The sequence below is a fragment of the Telmatherina bonti genome (assembly GCF_933228915.1).
Source record: "Telmatherina bonti genome assembly, chromosome: 21".
NCBI lineage: Eukaryota > Metazoa > Chordata > Actinopteri > Atheriniformes > Telmatherinidae > Telmatherina > Telmatherina bonti.
This window is the reverse complement of record NC_136630.1, coordinates 17,825,077-17,844,635: the sequence shown is the minus strand read 5'-3', so window position 1 is coordinate 17,844,635 and position 19,559 is coordinate 17,825,077. Positions and strand designations below refer to the sequence as shown.

At 39.8% G+C, this 19,559-nt stretch overlaps 1 protein-coding gene across 1 annotated transcript in view; it reads right to left on the bottom strand.

The window, feature by feature from the left end:
- Window positions 1-9,409, bottom strand: part of LOC306771587 (voltage-gated potassium channel KCNC1-like) — a 51,699-nt gene extending 42,290 nt beyond the window's left edge. Inside the window, 3 exon segments of the mRNA XM_079260809.1 lie at window positions 783-1,436; window positions 1,438-1,485; window positions 8,855-9,409. Coding sequence (XP_079116935.1) covers window positions 783-1,436; window positions 1,438-1,485; window positions 8,855-8,902 — 750 coding nt within the window. The 5' untranslated portion in view covers window positions 8,903-9,409.
- Between the last annotated feature and the right edge of the window lie 10,150 nt (window positions 9,410-19,559).

The window sequence follows — 19,559 nt, the reverse complement described above, 5'->3', positions numbered from 1 at the left end:
CGGCATTCAACTGGGACAGTAGAGACTGGCAAGGGAAAAAAAGGGGGGGGGGGGACCCCACTGTGTGTAACTCCACCAAGGACAAATATATGGAAAGACAGAAACCTCAACAAAGCCTCCTTTGTGATGTCCTAAAATAAATATAGCTGCCATCAGGTATGGCGCACTGATATGCATTGTAAACGGACAAGTATCACCTAATGAAGGCGTTTGGATGCAGGAGATGTGGCGGATGCTGCGTTCAGAGGGAGATGTGTGTTAAATCTGCTCAAGCAATAGTTTACTACAACAGAAATTACAAGGATAATAAAAAAAAAAAATGGATACATGGTAAATCAAAATCCTCTGAATCCTCTACATTATATATTATAAATAAGCTGTATATATTATACATTATATATAAAATGCAGGTGTGATCCATTTGACTGTAGTTTTTCTTACGTCAACTGGTTGTCGACTACCAATCTAGTGCTATATGGCTGACATACCATTTTCCATTTTCCAAAGCTATCAACATTAATTATTCAATATCAGTTAGTCAATATACACTACCGCCATGTAATACGCGCATTACTGTCAGAGATTACATACCAGCAGTTAGGGGCCCGGAGTTGTTAATGAAGGCTAGTTTTTTAGTCTACATATAATGCTGATGGAACATTTGAAAAGCAAAGTTATAAAAACTTACTATACTCAAGTAGATGTCTGAGACACCATGAGGCAGAATGTGCAACAGTATAGAAAACAAGTTGGTCCCTGCCTGAGAGACATCAGTAACTCACCCGGGCATATTTGGAGGAGTAGGGGTCTTCAAACAGAGCCCATATTCTGGGCTGCCAGGTTTTCCACCAGCCTGCTCTCCTCGCGTCCTCCTGCATGCACAGTCTTTTCAAGTCCCCATCCGCACCACCCAGCGCCGGGTCGTCGTCCGGCGCGTCCGGTTCTGGTGTCTCGAAGCTGTCCAGCGCCTCCTCCGCATCCCGATGCTGCCGATAATTCATCCAGCAACACGCCTCCACGTCCGTCTCATCGATGCCCCAGAAGGCCAGCTCCTCTTCGAACAGGGGACCGCACACATCGTTGGGACAGTGCAACTTCCCGGTGCGATAATAGTTGAGGATGAATGAGAAGACTGACGGGTGTCGGTCGAAGAAGAACTCGTCTAATTTGGGGTCATAGTCGAAGTTGCTGAACGCGTCCGGTTCGGTGAGCCAGGATAAGCGGGTACCGGGCAGCGTTTTTAGAGTGCTCCGGTAGGTCTCATGCCGAACCCCCCCGCAGTTTATCACGATTTTCTCGCTTTCCGACGGACAAGTCATGTCTGCGCTGTAACATGCTTTGTTGGACGACTTGTTCCCACCCTTGCGCCCTTTGAAAGAGGATACACACACCGAACTGAGCATAGAGGACCGGGGGGGGGGGGGGAGGGGGGGGGGGAGAGGATGAGAGAAACCGAAGGGAGGAGGAGGGAGGAGTCTGAGGAGTCTGCGGGGAGAGAAAAAGGGGTAGAAATTTTTAGCAGAAGGGAGAAATACATGTGAATTATCAACATTGCAATACAAATTAAGAGTCACACGCTTTTACCAGCTGTATGTGCATGTATTCACATGATAATCATCTGCTGGAAGGACACTGAACGACCTTGTGAAGGTGCAGAAAAGGAAAGGGGGGGGGGGGGGGGGATCAAAGTGATGGGGAGCTAAATAGTTTTTAACACAGCATCCTGGAGCAAAAACATGAGAGTATGGTGCAGGGAAAACAGGTGGCTTTGAGCACATTCATGAGTCAGCATTTGCATGGGCTGATTGCTGGCATTGCAGTGTTGAGGAGATTTGACATGATGTGATCGGAATTCCAGGCCTGCTAACATCTTTTATTCCCTCCACTGTGCTTTTCCTCTGACTCTCATGACACGCTCTCATTCAGCAACTTCTAAATTGTAAATCTAGTTAACGCTTGAGTCAGTGTTCATTCAAATCTTCCACCTCATCAGGCCGCCCCAATCAACCTCACACCACCACAACCATCACCATCGTCACTGCCAGCACCAGAAAGACTCAGCTTATTGCCTGGATGCCAGGCAGTTGAGGGGAACAATACGGTGAAGATGAGGAAAAGCAAGGGACGCATCTTCCCTTTTTCCCCTTCATCAAGAACACCTCTCTCTCACGTGGTGGTGGTGCAGAGCAGTCTGTGCATGTGTATGTAAGCATGTGTGTGTGTGTGTGTGTTAATTGCCTCCCGAGAGTGTGGTGTCCGTACTAATGTTAGATCTCCTCAATCAGCCTATGTGCGTGCTACACACACTGCTGCAGCCCCCTCCGACCGCACTTAGATTCATGCGATGCACGGTTATGTCAGGGCTCTCTCCGCCACTTTTCCCATACACTGTGTGTGAGTCAAGACTTAAAGAGGAAGAGATAAAGGTGAGAGGAAGAGGAGGTGAGGCAAAAAAAAAAAATCTGAGTCTTGATGAAAGGATCCTAAAGGAGGACTTTAAGATGGGGACAAAAGAAGGAGAAAAAGGGAGGGAAAAAATACTGAAAGTGAATGCAGTACAATCACTAAGGGCAGTTACAGTAAGCAGCTCATATAATGCTGTCTCCCGTCTAGTAATGGAAGGAAGGGGAAGAGCAGAGTGTGCATGGGGGAGGAGGAAGAGCACCGAAAAGGAGAGTGCACTATAAAAGTGAATGAATTCTGCTGCAGTAAAAAGCCGGAGTTATTTGCTCTCTCCCTCTGTTCTCCCAGCGAGGTCAGATTGTTCGCCTGTGGGCTGCGTTGCCATCCGGAGGGGCGCACAATGCTTCAGAAAAGACACACGTTCCCAACAAAAAAGCCTATACATGCACCGTATTTATGTTGTTAACCTTTTTCTCTCTATTCAAAGAATGCACCATCCTCCTCCTCCTCTTCCCCCCTCCTCTCCTGTGAGCTCTCGCTGCCCCCTCTCCCTCCTTCCCTTCCACTACCTCGCTTTCTCTTCCTCTCTCACTCTCATTTTCCGCATAAAGGAGTCACATTTCACTGAAGAAGGGGAATCAAGGCTTCACCTCTTCTTTCTCTCAACAGTTTTATTCCTTCCTGGTGCTCTGCTTCCGCTTTCCTCTCACTTCTTGTCTCTTTCTGTCCCCATTTTTTCCTCCCCTCACTTCACCTTACTCTCATTCACTCTTTCCTCCATATTGTTCCTCTTTCATTCTTCCTAAAGTAAGATTCCTTCACTTTGGGGCAACTCTTTCCCCGTCCTCCCCCTCAGTTTTTTTCTTTCTTTTTTTATCCTGTTAAACCGCTGTGCTTTTTTAAATTAACTTCTTTTACTTTTTCACTTTTTATCTGAAGAAATAACTTCTGTTCTGGGGGGAAAAAAAGTTTGCAGTGTCTCCTAAGTTTTCTCTTTTTTATGTTTTTGGTGGATTTTTTTTTTTTTTTTTTTTCAGATTTTATTTGGACTTTTTGGTGTGAATATTACCCCTATTTTTCCCCCAATGTTTTTGAGATTTTGGGAAAAAAGATTTGACAACACAAAAGGTAAGATCTGCTAACACCAAGGCTACTGCATGGGGTAACAACCAAAACATAAACTATGCTCAGCAGTTCAAAATTACAACCAATAACTCTCTGCTGCACAAATCAGATCTTGTAAGTGAAAACAGAATTAAATTCCTTAAATTTCTTTTTGCTTCATCTATCCCAAGTCTTCACAGTGTTTTGCTGCTGGACGACCACATCTGCTTGCTCAACAGAAAAAAAAATGCACTGTGAGTTTGAGAGTTGTGCTGCATCTTCATGCAAAAGTACCGCAGTTTGGATTTAACCACAAACAGCTTTAGAACAAAATAAATTGCAACAAAATATCTATAACATACAGCTCAGAATATTTGGAAGGTGGGTCACTGAGATAGTGTGAAAAGATCCTAAACCAGTCTAGTTTGTCCTGTAAGGCTTCAAGCAGAAAGTGCTTGTGTTGAGGGACGGATTGCATTTCAGCACCACGGACAGCGCTGCATCCTTCTCTCTGGTAAACTCTCTTCAGGAAGCGGAACTTTTTTCAAGGGGATTCTTAGAGTTCTTTCTTCACAAAGTTTGATCTTTTAAGTAACACCCCCCTCCCCCTACCCCCTTCTCTCTCTTGTTTAACTTTGTAAGACTGCACTCTGACTTGCATTTTATAGTCACGGACCTTCATGGGTGAACCCCTGAATATTTTATATCTGGACAACCGCAGGTCTGTAACTGTGGTTAAGTGTCTATTTGTTCACATGTCGTGCATGGAGGAATTATTGATTCTATAAGTTTTCACAACAGTTCTGTATCATAACTGATTTGAATGTAATTGTAGAGTGTGTGTCTTTCTAATTAAATGAAGTCTTAGAATTTCAAGTTAGCTGTTCACAAGACCGGGTTGCTTGTAGTATTACTGTATCTAAATCATATGTTTGTTTTAGCTAGATATCTATGGAATGTCTGCAGTTTGCAGCTTGATACGGGGGATAGACAAGTCATTTTTAAGCTTCTGCATCAACACCTTAGTCACTCATTGCAGAGCAGAAACCACAATAGAACAAAGAAGGAGCCAAAGTGTGAAAGGGGGGGTCTGAGACCACAGAATGTGAGTTTCTGTAAAATGGAGGAACAAAGTTGAGAATGAGAGGAGATGAAACAGAAAGGAAGTGTTAGGGGAAGAGAGATACTAAAAGGAAAGGTGATAGGGGAGGAAGGTGAAAAGGTAGCAGAGAGAAGGAACAGTGCTTCCTCCACTACCTTCACTTTCTCTCTCCTGCAGCATTTCCTGCCTTGGCCACCATGTCCTGCGCCACCCTGATACTAGTGCCTCACCACTGCACACTGACACAAAGCAAAGATCGCGAGGAGGGAGGAGATAAAGGAGGGGAGAGAGAGAGAGCTGCCTGCACACACATGTTCACCTGGCTACAAAGAACAGGCTGAAAAGCCTAAATGATCTCATTTCATTAAAAACCCCATAAGGAACAGGTGATCATTTCTGCAGTGGAGGGATGGATACAGAAAATGGGGCTCAGGGAAGAAAAGAGTGTTGTACACAGCTCGTGGACTGCACTGATGCTAATATATATTAGCAGAAACACTGCAGCAAGAGGGGGGGGGGAGCACGAGATTATGGGATGCGTTGAGTGTGAGGTACCAGCAGCAGTAACCAGGAGGAGGGGTGCACATGCTACAGAAGGAAAGGGAGGAATTTGGAGGAGTGCTGACTATGCGGAACAGAGGCAGCAGTTGGCAGAAGAAGTGAAAACCTTTACCAATCACAGAGGGGGGAGATGGAGAGAGAGGTGAGAGGGAGGGGTGTCAGGAAGACGGGGAAAGGAAAGGACAGATAGGAAGAAAAGGTAGCAAGAGGAGAGAAAGGAGAATGTTGGGGGAAATTAAAGAGGGGAGGGGGGAGAAGGTAGAGTGGAGGGATAGAAAAAGACCTTGCAGTGGCTCAGGATAGCAGAGGAATGCCTGTGAAGGTGTTGGAAGGTGAATTACAAATGTCCTCTAATAAAAAGTATGGACACAACGTTGAGAGAGAGGAGGAGAGGAAGCATAACAAATGCAAGGATGTAAAACAGATCGACTGCTGAGCTGAAGGGGGGGGGGTGTAAGTAGCTTTGCAGGCTAGACTGTAATGTATGTTTGTGCACAACTTATGTATGTGATTCGGGTGCACTACCCTTTTTTTCCCACCAGCTACCTCATCAAAGGATGTAACCACAAGGCTTCACGCTGTTCCATCCATATCCCCTCCCTCCCCTCCTTTCCTCCTTCCTCTCCCCGTCATCTCTGCCTGATCTCCCTCTCCTCTCTAGCACAGTCCCCAGTGTTGAGGAGACCCCAGCAGGAGAAAGCAAAGCACTGCAGCATGGTGAAAGCACTGTGGTCACCTCCCCTTTTAGTGCGGTGTCACACCACAATATGCCCCCCCCCCCCCCCCCCACCCCACCCCCAACCCCCACCCTCTCGCTGCACCTCACAGTGTAAATCTGTTCTGCCGGGAGAGAAAAAGCCAGATCGAGTGTGTGTGGATTGTGGTATTGGGTAGGTAGAGCATGACCAGAATGAATAAGACTGAAAAAACTAGAATTACGTGAATGGATGGTTGTACAAGTGTACATTATATATACATACACATATATATATATATATATATATATATATATATATATATATATATATATATATATATATATATATATATATATATACATTATATATATATATATATATATATATATATATATATATATATATATATATATATATATATATACACATGTATATATAAAATATGCACGGAAAACAGCAGTTTTCCACACAGATGAATAAAAAAAAAAAGCTTTTTCTTATCGAAAAACAAAGCTCACTAGAGGCTGAATCCCAGTGGATGATTTAAAAAGCCAATCAATTAAACAAGGGGAGAGAAAATAGCTAATCTACCGCAGGCAGCTCCTCTACTCAGCAACACCAGTGTAAAGCTCTTCAGGGGCTGACCAATCCACACATACTGCACATTCTGCAGACAGTACTCCCCTGTAGGGGTCTTATGCCATCCACATACTGGTCAGTCACCCTGGCCTGAAGCGTGCAGCTGCTGCTCTCTTGTTATGATCCCCATTAGCATTCTTTATTTATGATAGAAAAAAAACATGCACTTCTGGTTTTCTCCTTTTAGCTAGATGTGGATGATTAATACATAAAGCCACTTTCAGGAATAGGCTGGTAGCAATGAAGCCTGTAATAGAGCTCTAAGAGCTCAGTCAGTATCTGTGACTAAAATCTTTTCTACCCACATGATGGTCGAGATTGAGATGTTTTTGGATTGGAAAAAAAAAGGCTTGGTGAGACTTCACTACTTACAGAAGGGTGGAGAGTGAAAAGAAAGTACTATAGCTCCCCTTATAAGAGCAGTTATTGAAGAAGAGGTCAGAAGAATCCTGAAACTGCTCTCGGTGGTATTGAGTAGGGAAAAAAAGGTACAGGACAGTGTGTCATGTTGGGAAGGAGCCCTATTTCTGGACTTGGATAGACCTGAGCTAATATTCAACTTCAAAACTGGCTTTGTGGAGAATCTGCACTCATAGAAGATAGCTTTAACCCCACACCTCCTGACTCTGTCTCTTAGTCATTTAAACCTGTCTGCTTTTAATTAATAACACCGCCCTTCCAGCGTGATTAGGAGCATTATGATCCAGCCGTGCAGTCATGCGGTATGCATGGTGAGACAGACAAATGGGATAGGAGAAGTATTACTACAATGATCCCTGACCTGTGAACCGGCCAATAATGAGATATGAGAGAGGGGAGTTACAGATTAGATGCTAAATGTTTGTGAAATGGGGGAAAAAAACTGAAGTGAAAAAAAAGAAATGTGAGAGGGGAGCTTTTAGTGAGCCTCAAGGTCAAGGATGTGAAAGCGAACAGAGTTTAAGGACAAAGTGAAAGTTGTCAGGACTGAAGCTGGGAGAGGAGACAGAAACCATTACAGCCGGAAAGAGATGAAGGGTCAGAGGCAAGAACGCTGACAAAAGCAGGACACGGCAGATGCAGAATTCAATCACAGCCTCAAAATAGATTTCTTCCTCCTGCTGCTTTTCCCTCCTTATTAAGCCCCCATCAGTACTCTACCAGTTAATGACAGCTTGTTTGTTTGTTTGTCTTTTCTCCCACCTTTTCGTTTTTTGCAAAAATCGAAGGGGGTGTTTTCTGGGTTACCCTCAGTCTAAAAATAGCACCAGCTGTATATTCATAATGCAAGATTAAACGGGGGTGGAGGGGTGGCAGAAGAAGAGCAAATGGAGGAAAAGAGGCAGAGTTCCCATTAGAAGAGGAACACGCTAGGGCCAGTTTGCAGAAAAAGGAGAGGCAGAAAAGTGAAGGCAGGAGAGTTGTTATAAAACCAGATATTTTGTGTGCGGTTGGTTGTAGATCAGATGAACTGTAGGGGTAAGCGTGAAAGAAGACTATGTCTAGACATTCGCTTCTCCTCCTTCCTTCCTATATCTTCCCAAAGACGTCCTGGATGAGATCTTAGTGACACCATGTCCTTCCTGTAGTGGTGCTTCACACCCCCCCCCCCCCCCCCCCCCCCCCCCCCGTACACCACCACCACCCCCCAAATCTCTTCCCTACATCTTTTCTTCTCCTCTCTGGTGGTGTTCGTGTCCGCTCCTCTTCCTCACTCCCCTTCAACGATTCCTATATCAAACCTCCATTTCAGGCCTTGACACCTATCTAGCACTGCCAGGATGCAAGAGTACACACACACACACAGATACAAACATACACAGAAGCCATGCAAGTAAGGTAAATGTATTCCTACAAAAGCACAAAGCGACACACTCATGGAAACTCATGCAGACAAGCATAAAATGATGCAGGGGGGGGGGGGGGGGGGGGGGGGGGGTGCACACACACATTGCTCTCAGAGGCATGAAACTGCTCTGATCTAGTGGTCTAGGTGGGGAAACACCCTCCATTTGTGTAAAAAGTGATGTTAAGGTTTACATTTTTAAGCAACACAGAAGTGAGTAATTCTAATCACACAATAAAATTGTATTTCTCAGTATGTTACAGCAGGTAATAATTATTATAATCAGTGTTTAGGGTTTAAATTTCAAATACTCACTGTCTGGTTTGTCCAGACATTGATCAAAACATAGATTATAGAAGATTTCACTGATATTGTGGACAAAAAGATACTTGTTGAATGTGGACTTGACTGTAATTTTTCGTCCTTTCCTTCTGTCCAATGAAATCCTCTGTTATAAGAAGGATAAAAACGTAGAATAAAGCCACCAAAACACAGACATATACACAGACAGTTAATACTCACTTGCGTTTGGTTCAGGTTCGTTTCGGGTGCGTGGAGAAACACGCACATCAAGCTTAAAAGATCAATCAAAATGTAGTTTTCTTTGTCAGATCGCTCTTTCTTATGATTTCAGAGAGTATCCAGTTTCTCGCAGAAATTCAGTGGATTTCTTTTTTTTCTTTTTTTTTTTTTTTCTCCCCACGATTATAACAAATCAAAACAGGATTGCGCGCGTCTGTTGCTGGGAATCTTGTTTTGATAGCGTTATTGCCGAATGTTACTTAAAGCTTATGGTCATGCTGATGATGGCAAGGGGTGAGTCTTTCGGATGAAATGAAGCAGAAGTCCCTCTCAAAACTGGCTTTTTTTGCTATGTCCCTCGATTTCACATCCCATCTCCCACCTCTTTGTTATTGCCACAAAAAAAAAGATAATTGCCAGCCTTTGTTACTGTGTCTCTACGCTTCCAGGCGCAGGGTGTAGCTACCATTCAGCTCTTCCTCTCCCCTTCCAAACCTTTCAATGGAGATGCAGCCTGTAGACACCTCTCTCTTTGCCTTTCCCTCTCTGAGCCTCTCTCTGTTCCTTTTGAGGAGCGTCACCTTCTGCACTATTTTTTTCCTAAGACGATACATGTGGGCGGATTAGAGAACAAGACAGAAGGGGTGGGAGGACCCCGGTGAATACAGAGGCTAATTTCTCATAAGCCTTGAACTTCATAAAAAACAAACAAAACAAAAAAAAAAAAAAAAAAAAAAAAAAACGAGCGCATTCAAAATAAATGAAATAAAAAATTCACACGCGAAATAAGGAATGTATTTATTTATTGTTGATCTGTTTAATTCCCTTTGTCTCTCTCTCTCTCTCTCTCTCTCTCTCTCTCTCTCTCTTTTTATTTTCCACTTCAGCTTTTAGAAGCCGCTCTTGTTCACTCTGCTGGACGGACGCACATACACCATTTTGTCTACAGGTTCCCAGCTTTGACTGTGGCTTGGCTGACATCAGCAGTCATGTGGTATCACAGAAGCAGGTGGATCATGTGTCAAGGTCTGGAGTAGAGCAATGTGTTTCATGTCGATAACAACAAGAAGTAAAAACAGATTTGGTTTAATTGAAGCTGCCTTTAGACTGGCTGGGCGCTCTGTTCTCTTTTCCCCCTTGAAGTAAAACTGAGCTTGGTTGGAGCTTAAGAAAAACAAAATAAGCTAAATAAAATGCAAATGACATCCAAAGAATTTTAAGAGATTTACTGTCACCACAATGAAAAAAAGAAATCACATAAGACAATTTCTCAGTTTTACTGATTTAATCATTTGCATGGAATATTTCTTTCAGTTTTATACAAATGACAAGTTTGAGCCATATTCAACCTTGAGCAAAGGAGTGATTTAAAGTAAACGCCTAATTGTGACACCTTACAACACCAAATGTAAAGGAGGATGGCCAATGCAAGAGAATATGATCACCATGAAGCTGCAAATGGACAACAGCAACAGAAGCAATAGCTAAAATTATATGTAAAAGAAGCAGATTGATCATGTCATCTGAAACAGACATGATTTCAGACTATTGGGGATTTTAAATGGCAAAAAAATAGAAAGTGATCGCCAAAAACATGCTAAATTGCTGAAATATAACAGCTGAATAGAAACTGAACGTGACCACTAAAGTGGGGTGAAATAACTAAATGTAAATAAATGTAAAGAGGGGTGAACATTTAAAAGAGGACAGAATATGATCACTACAGAAGTGGAAAATGGCTGCAACAATCCAGTCCACTTTATTTATAAGGCACATTTTGAAAACAGACTGTCTCCAAAGTGCTGCACTTCAGAAGTCAACTGCATCACTATGGTTAGAGTAAAAATAGATGTAAAACAACCAGAATAGTAATGAACATTACCTGAAACAGACATAATAGACTACCAGGAGGTTAAAAATGAAAAAAATTTAGACCAAAAACTTTTGTGAAAGAAATAGTAGATCACAAGCAGTATATATAACAACTAAAATAGATTAAACATGACTAAAGTGAGACAGAATATGGTCAACTAAGAGATTTAAAAAAAAACAAAAAAAAAAACACTACAAAGACATATGCAGTCAATAAAGAGATGTGCAAAGTTACCAGAATGACAAAAATATATATATATAATCTACGTGTCACACATAGTACCTCAGGAAGCAACATCACTTACAAAGATATGCAAAATTAAATGCAAAACAACACCCAGAGGCCAAAATATGATCTATTATGAGGCTTTAAACTATTAGGAGGTGCATAATTACTACAAGGAGACTTCAAATTAAATATGAGACAGTGAGACTAAAATTGGACTGAGGAAGAATAACTTTAAATGCAACATGATATAAAATTTCTCATAGGATGTCCAGTTATAAACATGTTGTTTTGTTATTTCTGTGGTTTGTCAATATAATTGTAGCAGTTTATAATCTGTCCATGGTATGGGGGAAACTGATTGTCAGCAAACACTGAGGTAGCTTATTTTTCTGTATACACCACTGTTAAAACCCTGATTTCTTTGTAAAATTCCTGTTACAATAGGCAACAAGAATAACATTATCAGTCATTTTTAGTCTTCTACATACTATAAGAAATACTATATACACATCACAGGATAAACTAAAATGATTTTATCTCAGGCGTTTAGCACAAAACCTCATCCTTTCTGCATGAGGCCTAATGGTGTGAGCACAAAGCCCAATTACAAGCAAGCAATTTTGCTGATGGACTTATTGACAAGAAACTAAGTGCAAGATCAAGTCATGTAATTTACAAGAAGGGCCAAAGGCTATCCTATAGGTGCCTGTAACATTAAGCTTTGACCACAACACGCTCTTGTAAGAGCAAAGAGCAGGCAGACAAGTGATGATAAAAGAAGAGACAGGAATATGAGGAGTATTTAAGTGCATTTAAAGTTTGTGCAAAGAAGACTGCATTAAACAATCGAAATTACAAAAGATTGAAAAAACGTGTATTTTAAAAACTTAAGATTGGTCATCCATTAGTTTTTCCTATTTGCACCTTTTTAAAAAAAAGACTTTCAATTGTACAGTCTCTAAACCACCTAGCTGGCCAGTGTGTTGACTATGTTCCATGCAAATACAGACTACCAAGGACTTGACACATTAGACCACATCCAGGTGTATCCAGTTACAGCAATTAAGACAGCAAAGTCCCTGCACCATCAAAAGATGCTACACTGCCACTATGAGGCCAGTCGAGATGCAGAAAGTGGGACCGATAAATACTATTTTGGAACTGTGTCATCCAGCAGACCGGTGTTTAGACTAGACAAAGGAAAAATAAATAAAAGATTGAAAATTAAGGCTAAAAAGTCAGAAGTGCACCGAGTGCACAAAAAAAGCTGTTATCAACACAGCAAACAAAAAGATAAAGAATATAGGATCAGCAGCTTTTTCAAAACTATAAAAGTTGGACTGGTATGTAAAATTAATACCATAAAACAAATTACAATTATTCTTAGATTTACTTTGGCTTGTGTTTTGTTTCTTTGTATTTGTGAATACACATTTATTTTGTATTTCAATCCTGCAAGACAAGTAAAATTATAAAAAAGAGAAAAAAAATGTGTTAAACATTTACTAACTTTCTGTTGTCTACATAACACTACAGACATGTAGGGGTCGATGATAAGAAGTGATACTGCATTATGGTTCCCACTTTGTTCCATCTTTCCTCCAAAAAACATCGGGGTCATGTTTATCTTAGACTTTATTTGGAAATTCTTCCTCTACTTGGTACATGTCGGGACCGAAGGCATAAGGAAATACTAAATATTAATCTGACAACTTGTTTGCCAAAGAACATGTTTTTAGAGGTAATGTCAGATCCTGGTTGTCTTCATATAAACATTTTGTTCCTTTCTCCACCATTTCGCTCCAAAGATTCGCAGTACCATAGCTAGCTTGTTGGAGTCTTTCATAAGAAGGGAGGGCCGGGGGCTGCGAGAGGAGAAAGGAGGCAGCGGTTTACATGTGCATACATGAACCCATTCTCAAATCGGCTGGAGATCAACACAGGGCAATGGTGTGTTGTCATGCTATATTCCACATTAAATAACACCTCTAGTTCTTTACATATCAATGTATTTGTTACTTCAATCCAGAAATGATCAATTTCAGCTTATTGGCGTCTTCAATGTGTGTAGAATATGGTTTTGTCTTGTTTAAGAAAAAAATAGAATATTCTATTATAACTTATTGGGTTTCATGTTCATTTATTCATCATGTCTGTGTTGGAACGGTTTAGTTTATGTTATTGTCAAGTATTTTCATTCCCTGCTTCCTTCTCATGTTGCATATGTGGTTTCGTTTTGCAAATTTTCAACACCTGCCTTTTGTTTGTCATTAGCTCCCCCGGTACAAACATGCCCAATGTTTTATTGTTTAGTGTCAAATCATTTCTTCCAGTGTATTTTTTATGCAGTCTGTAGTGAGCATTTTGTTTGTGTATGCTCAGAGTTTATTTTTGTCTTTTGTATGTTTTGCTTAAGTTTAAAAAGTATTTTAGTTTTGACACCTGTCCGTTTAGTATCATCTTTACTTTCCTAACATTGTGCTCCAAAGAACGACGCTGAAAGAGTTCTGAAGGCAGCAGACGCAGCTCTAAACTTTCAGAGGACTTCTCCTGTATTAACACTATCACTACAGTAAATGTTAATAAGCTTCGCCATGGTACTGATATAACCTCACACCACTGCAACACTAGGGGTTTTTTTTTACACCTGTTGCCAAGTTTTTTTGTGTTTGATCCCGAGAAATCAGTGTTCATTTCTTCCATGACAGATCTGGAACACAGATTATTAGAACCACAAAACATTTTTTCAGCTGAGTTTCGGTCCATTCCAGATGTCACAAAGTTTAGAGATGAAGTTCTTAATGAAGTTTCAAAGTGGTATTTGTGAATGCAACTCAACGCTGCTTGACAAATAGTTCCTCTAATGATTTTTCAAAGACGGCTCCTAGCCCGTCTTTGAAGTTTTTGACCTATTGGTGGATTCTGTTTTTGTACCAAATCATGCATATAATCATCATCTGATATCAATTATTTCAAAAACCACTACTTTTTCTACAAGCTCCAAACTTTTTTTTTTAATCTGTTGCCATACTGAAATATCAGACTGGATGTAAATTCACAAATTAAATCAAAGCGATGAGAAGTAGTCCCTCTGACCCCTTTGATAAATCCACTGTTCTTCCAGTACATGGTAACTTCAAAATCTTAACAAGGTTTTACATGCTTTAAAATGTGTTTCTCATTTAGCCATTCACAAACGCATATCGTCAGAGCTGCACTTCTAATTGTATGCTGTTGATGCAGCACTTTTTTTCTCCACCATGCCCACACTAGCATGCCCCAGGACATCTGGTATGAGGAGGTGCTCACGTTCAGCCATGAAGAACTATTTGAAATCCATTTTCCAGTGTAGCATCATGTATGTTTAGGCTGTCAAATGGCTAGAGATAAAGATCATGTTCCCTTTAAATTACTATAATATGAGCTGGAGTTGAAAAATGGGAAGTTGTTCTGCATATTGTGAAGTGATATACTGTGTTCTGACCCAGACCTGTGGTGTATGTTTGGCTCCCAGTCATTACACATCGTGAGTGCACAATTTAGAACTGTTTTCTGTACTCTCAGAAAACAATGGATACCTCTGTCTATTCAGCATTTTATCACTTCTAGTTCATTGGCAGCTCTGAAAGCTCTGCGGTACCGTAGCCCAACAGAAGATTTACACAGGTGCTGTAGGCAAGAAATACTGGATCATTTGAGTTGTTAAAACAGGAGCCAGTTCTCTCTCTGCATGGTCTATAACAAGAGTCTCCATCTGTGATACCCGATCTGTGAGTCATTTTTTGGGCACTGTTTTCCTTGTGTCTAAATGCTAAGATTTACATGCCTGTGTGTTCCTGATGAAAACGATGATGATTAGCAGGTCAGAGTCATCAGGTTCACTATTATGAATTAGTTTGTCAGTATGCTGAGACATGTCTGGGCCTATTATATTAATTGTGTCATAATCAGTAGCAAACACAAAGCATAAATTTGGCTGAAGGAACTAATATTTTATTTTATTGATCCAACTACTTAGGAAACTTTTGTTTGAAGTTTAACTTGATTACCATCAGTGCTAAAGGAGATATATGGGAGTTATCAATCACAAAGATAAGTGTCTCTGTATCAGCTTCATGGAAATCCATATAATCCAGTTTGGGGACAAAAAGAGGTGGAACCGACTATAGCAAAGGTGCTCAAAGTCGGTATTCGAGGGTCATGTCCTGCAGGTTTTGGATGTTTCCCTGTTCCAACACACTTGGCTTCTATTAAATGGATCCAAAAGCCAATGAAGTTCTGCACAATTTGTGTTGTGTTTTTGTTTTTTGTTTATTTTCAGGTGTGTTTGAACAGGGATACATGGAAAACCTGCAGGATTGTGGCCCTCAAGGACCGGAGCTGGGCATTTCTGAACTACAGGGTTTAAATGCAAATCTTACAATTTGCAAAGAGGGTAAAAAAAAAAAAACAATAACCTGCAGTTCAACAGAAACTCTATGTCTCATACACCAGTAATTCATGACAAAGCTCTGCTGGTAACATCTAACAGGTAAAGTAATATACACCATCTTCATGTTAAATTAATAAGAAACATCAGACTTAATCACAGCATGTCAACAAATTCCGAAGTGAATGAAATCCCAGAATTGACAACATGAGGAGGAAGTCATTACCAGAAAGAAGCTAACACTGTTTCTTTGTCAGTCCACATAAATACTGAATGTCCAACTTTGTCAGTGCTAAAAGTAAGCATTACTCATCACAGACACATCCTGAGTCTTCTGAAGGCAGAACACGGCAGCTCATGCATAAGGAAGAGGGGCAGAACTTGGCAAACAATTTGGGGTCAAGAGAGGACTCTCAAAAACAGATCAAAGTAAGTTCTCTTACAGCTGCAATAACTGGACATTTAATACAACACATATAAAAAAAATCACAGTTGTCATTATGCTGTCTGTGTAAAGCTGCTATATTATATTAGTAATAAATGAATATAATAGTAATTTATAAATATCTTAGTTCCAATGTTTTATTTGGCAAGATGCAAAATTGTCTCAACAATGCAAAATGAAATTTAGGATGATAAAATGTTAAGCTGAGTTAAATGAGCACTAATTGTCAACAAAGGCTCCAATAATTTGAAGTACAAATACAAAGTGTAGTACCTAGCATGACTGCAAGCAATCACCAGGAGCACACAAAAGCAGAAGAGCATGATGCATCCAATTCCACGTGAGAACTACGGGATGCAGACTTGTTACTACATTGTTTGATTTAAGTTGTGCAGTTTCCTGTTTTTGGAACTATTTTCCACTGTTTGAGTTCATTTATTTATATGATGGTGAAATAAATAAATAAGCTAAATGAGGATGCAAGGGAGCTGTGTTTCCTACACTCATGTGCCATTCACTGGCTCATTTAAAACATCGAATGAAAATGTTGGACACAGGTAAATATGTTAGTCAACATAAATAAAGAGAAAGTTTATGAGTGTTTCCATGCTGTGCTAAAATAAATATGTCATGAAGATTTATTGATGTGGTCATTTGTATTTGGTCTTATTGTGTCATAATATATTAATTTAAAACAGTGGTCACATTATATGTAACATTCATGATAATACTTTATGGACTTCAGATCCATGACTCATGCTTCCTCCAAAATAAGGTGTGTGAGTCCTTATGCAGCACTCAGAAAGAAACTTTCTATCAGTCGACAAACCTTTATCAACTATCTTCAGCTATTAGATTGAAATCAATCTGCAAACAGATGCTCTTAGCATAAAGTCAAACTGACATGTTGATGAATGAGTCTCTTGTTAAGCCCCACTAGTTAAGTAGCTGCATTAACTTACATTATTTATTATGGGTAAAGGCTTTCAGTCTGTCTTTGTTCAGATGCTCCTTTTTTTGGTCCCACTTGTTCATCTAGGACAGGGCAGTTACCTCAATGTAAGAAAGAATAAACTAATCATGAAATATTTTTTTTTCTCCATATTCAGATTCTTCTAGTTTTCAAGAAGCTGCCAGCTTATTAAATAACCTGCAAACCTGTTGTGTGAGTTTCACTCACACTGAAGATAGTCTCTGATTAGCTATTTTGTCACTGCTATGTACCACAGCTGTGCCAAAAAACCTGGTTATTAAGTCAGAAAGACAATCTAATGTTGTGTCAGCAAATGAGGCCATTCCTGTATTAAAATCCACAAAGGGGCTCATTTGGCTCAGCCAAAGGCCTTCACAGCACCTTTCTGAACTCTGTACAGAACCTAATTTAGAGCCCAGAGGCTGAACACCAAGGGCGATGGCTTCATTTCAGCACAGAGTGCATTAGCTTCTCGGCAGCAAATCACACTGACACATTGTTGGCACACAGTAATTATCGATTTCTTACTTTTTTTTTATTATTAAAAAATAAAAACAGAAAGGGCAAAACAAATTAAATCTGAATCCAAATAGTTTTAAAGATCGCTGAATAAAGCTTTGATGACAAATGTTTCTGTTTTTTCTTCATCGAGACCTTTAAAAAGGGGCTACAAAAATGTTTCATGCTCCCATGAAAAGAAACAATATTCCTACAACAGCTTTACAAAAAAACAAAAAAAAACCAAACAAACAATAGTTTTACCTCTGTATTTTGTCAGACAGGCATAAATCCAGAAAGTTTGCCATTCATTCAAGGCCTCCGGTCTAACTGAGCTCCATAATTTTGGTGTGTTTAGAGCTGGGACTCTTACAACCAAGGATACAAGTTTCATTTCAGCTGGACAACGTGAACAGCAAATCACAATGACAAAGTGTGAGCACACGAGAAGCCTAACCCCGCCGTCTATCACTGGAACTGAAGGATAAGTAACACAAGTACACACACACTCACACACACTCATGATGTGCTGGGATTTCTAATATTGACTCATACATTTTGTAACTTGTATCACCATATTTGACTTTGTGAAAACATTTACAAGTATAAATCAAATTTACACTTCTCTAAGGATGGGAGACCCAGTTATATACTAGAAACCTAAAGTACCCTGGAACTGTGATGTATTGCTCAGGCATTTTCTATATGGAACTGGGAAGTATCTGATAATAGAAGGTGTGGATAATGATGTGGTGAAAGCTCATCAGACTCAATATGTGTGGTAGTTGCTTTTATAAAATAAATATCTGTCTGGCTGGAATGTGGTTCTTTATAAATTGATGGTTGATGTTGCTCAGGGTAGAGGATGTTGGGAGGCTTAACTTAAGGGATTGTTTGTATATGTGAAGTATCTGTTTGAGCACATTTAGCATATGTTCTTTGATGAGGTATAATATCTAAAACAGGGATGTTCAATTCAGTCCAGTCCTCAAGATCTACTGTTCGGCAATATTTAAATGCATCCTTTCTCCAACTCACCTGAACTGAATGAGTGAATTCCTTTATGTGCATGTTGATTCAGGTGGACTGGAGAAGGGTTACATCTAAAAGTTGCAGGATAGTAGATTTCAAGGACTGGACCTGGGCTCACCTGATCAGGTTGCATGTTCTATATGTTCAGTTTTGGCCTTTCTGTTAATCTGTAATGTTTTATAGATATGATTGTTATGCTTGTTATGTTGGATGTTACGAAGGAGTAATACAATATTACAACAACAATATTATCAGAACAGTTGTGTACAATTAGTATGAAGAGTTAGCAGGTTAAGCAGGGGCCTGAATAATAAGGATTATGTTAATAACCTTCTCATATTTTAGACATAAGAGGGTTTTTCTCATTTTATGTGATGAGCTGAATTATGAAAATATTAATTATATTTGGCTTTGTATCTGTGAGTTCTGTTGGTTCATAACAGTGCTGTGACACCTTGCTCTGTGTGAATTGGTCGATAGTGGTGGAGAAATCTGGGAACAATGGTAATTTGATACCCATGAGAGCAGTTTGTAGTAATGTAACTGAAAACTATCTATTATTATTCAGTTAGTGGTATTTATCCATTCCAAACTCAGACTACGTTAATTAGCTTTAGAAACAATATGCAAAAGCTATGTTTCATATATAAAATAACTCATATCCTACAGGAGTGCATGAAAGTGAAATGAAAGTCTGTCATGCAATTCTGCCAGTTATCAGAAAAGAAGTGGCATTCATGACAATGATGGAAAAATCATTGTCAAAAAGTACAAATTAAACAATACCAGATTAAGGAGAGTAAAGATAAAATTGATGATGGTTTTGTGCAGAAATAAACTATAAAGCAAAAACTGTCCAGCTTTATAACCACATGCAAGTAAAAGAAAAAAAGTCAGAAAAGAGAGAAAAGGGAAAAGGAGGTGAAAACCATAACATAAATTTTGTAAGACCAGTGTGGCTGTGGTTGGGGAGTTGAAGAGGGAAGTCTGTTGTAAATGTTTTTTGGCTTTTTGGCTCCTTCGTTATAGTGATGAAAGTCTGTCTGTTTGTGTCTGTGTAATAGTTAAAGCTAAAATGAATAACACAGAATAGGAAACAGGCTTAGTTTAAACCAAAACTGCCTAATAAATACTTTAAAAACTGACTTCACCTTTTTAGAAATAAATATGAATAATTTCAAATAATCAAACAACTTTCTCAGGATATGACAGGCTGAAACATGTTTT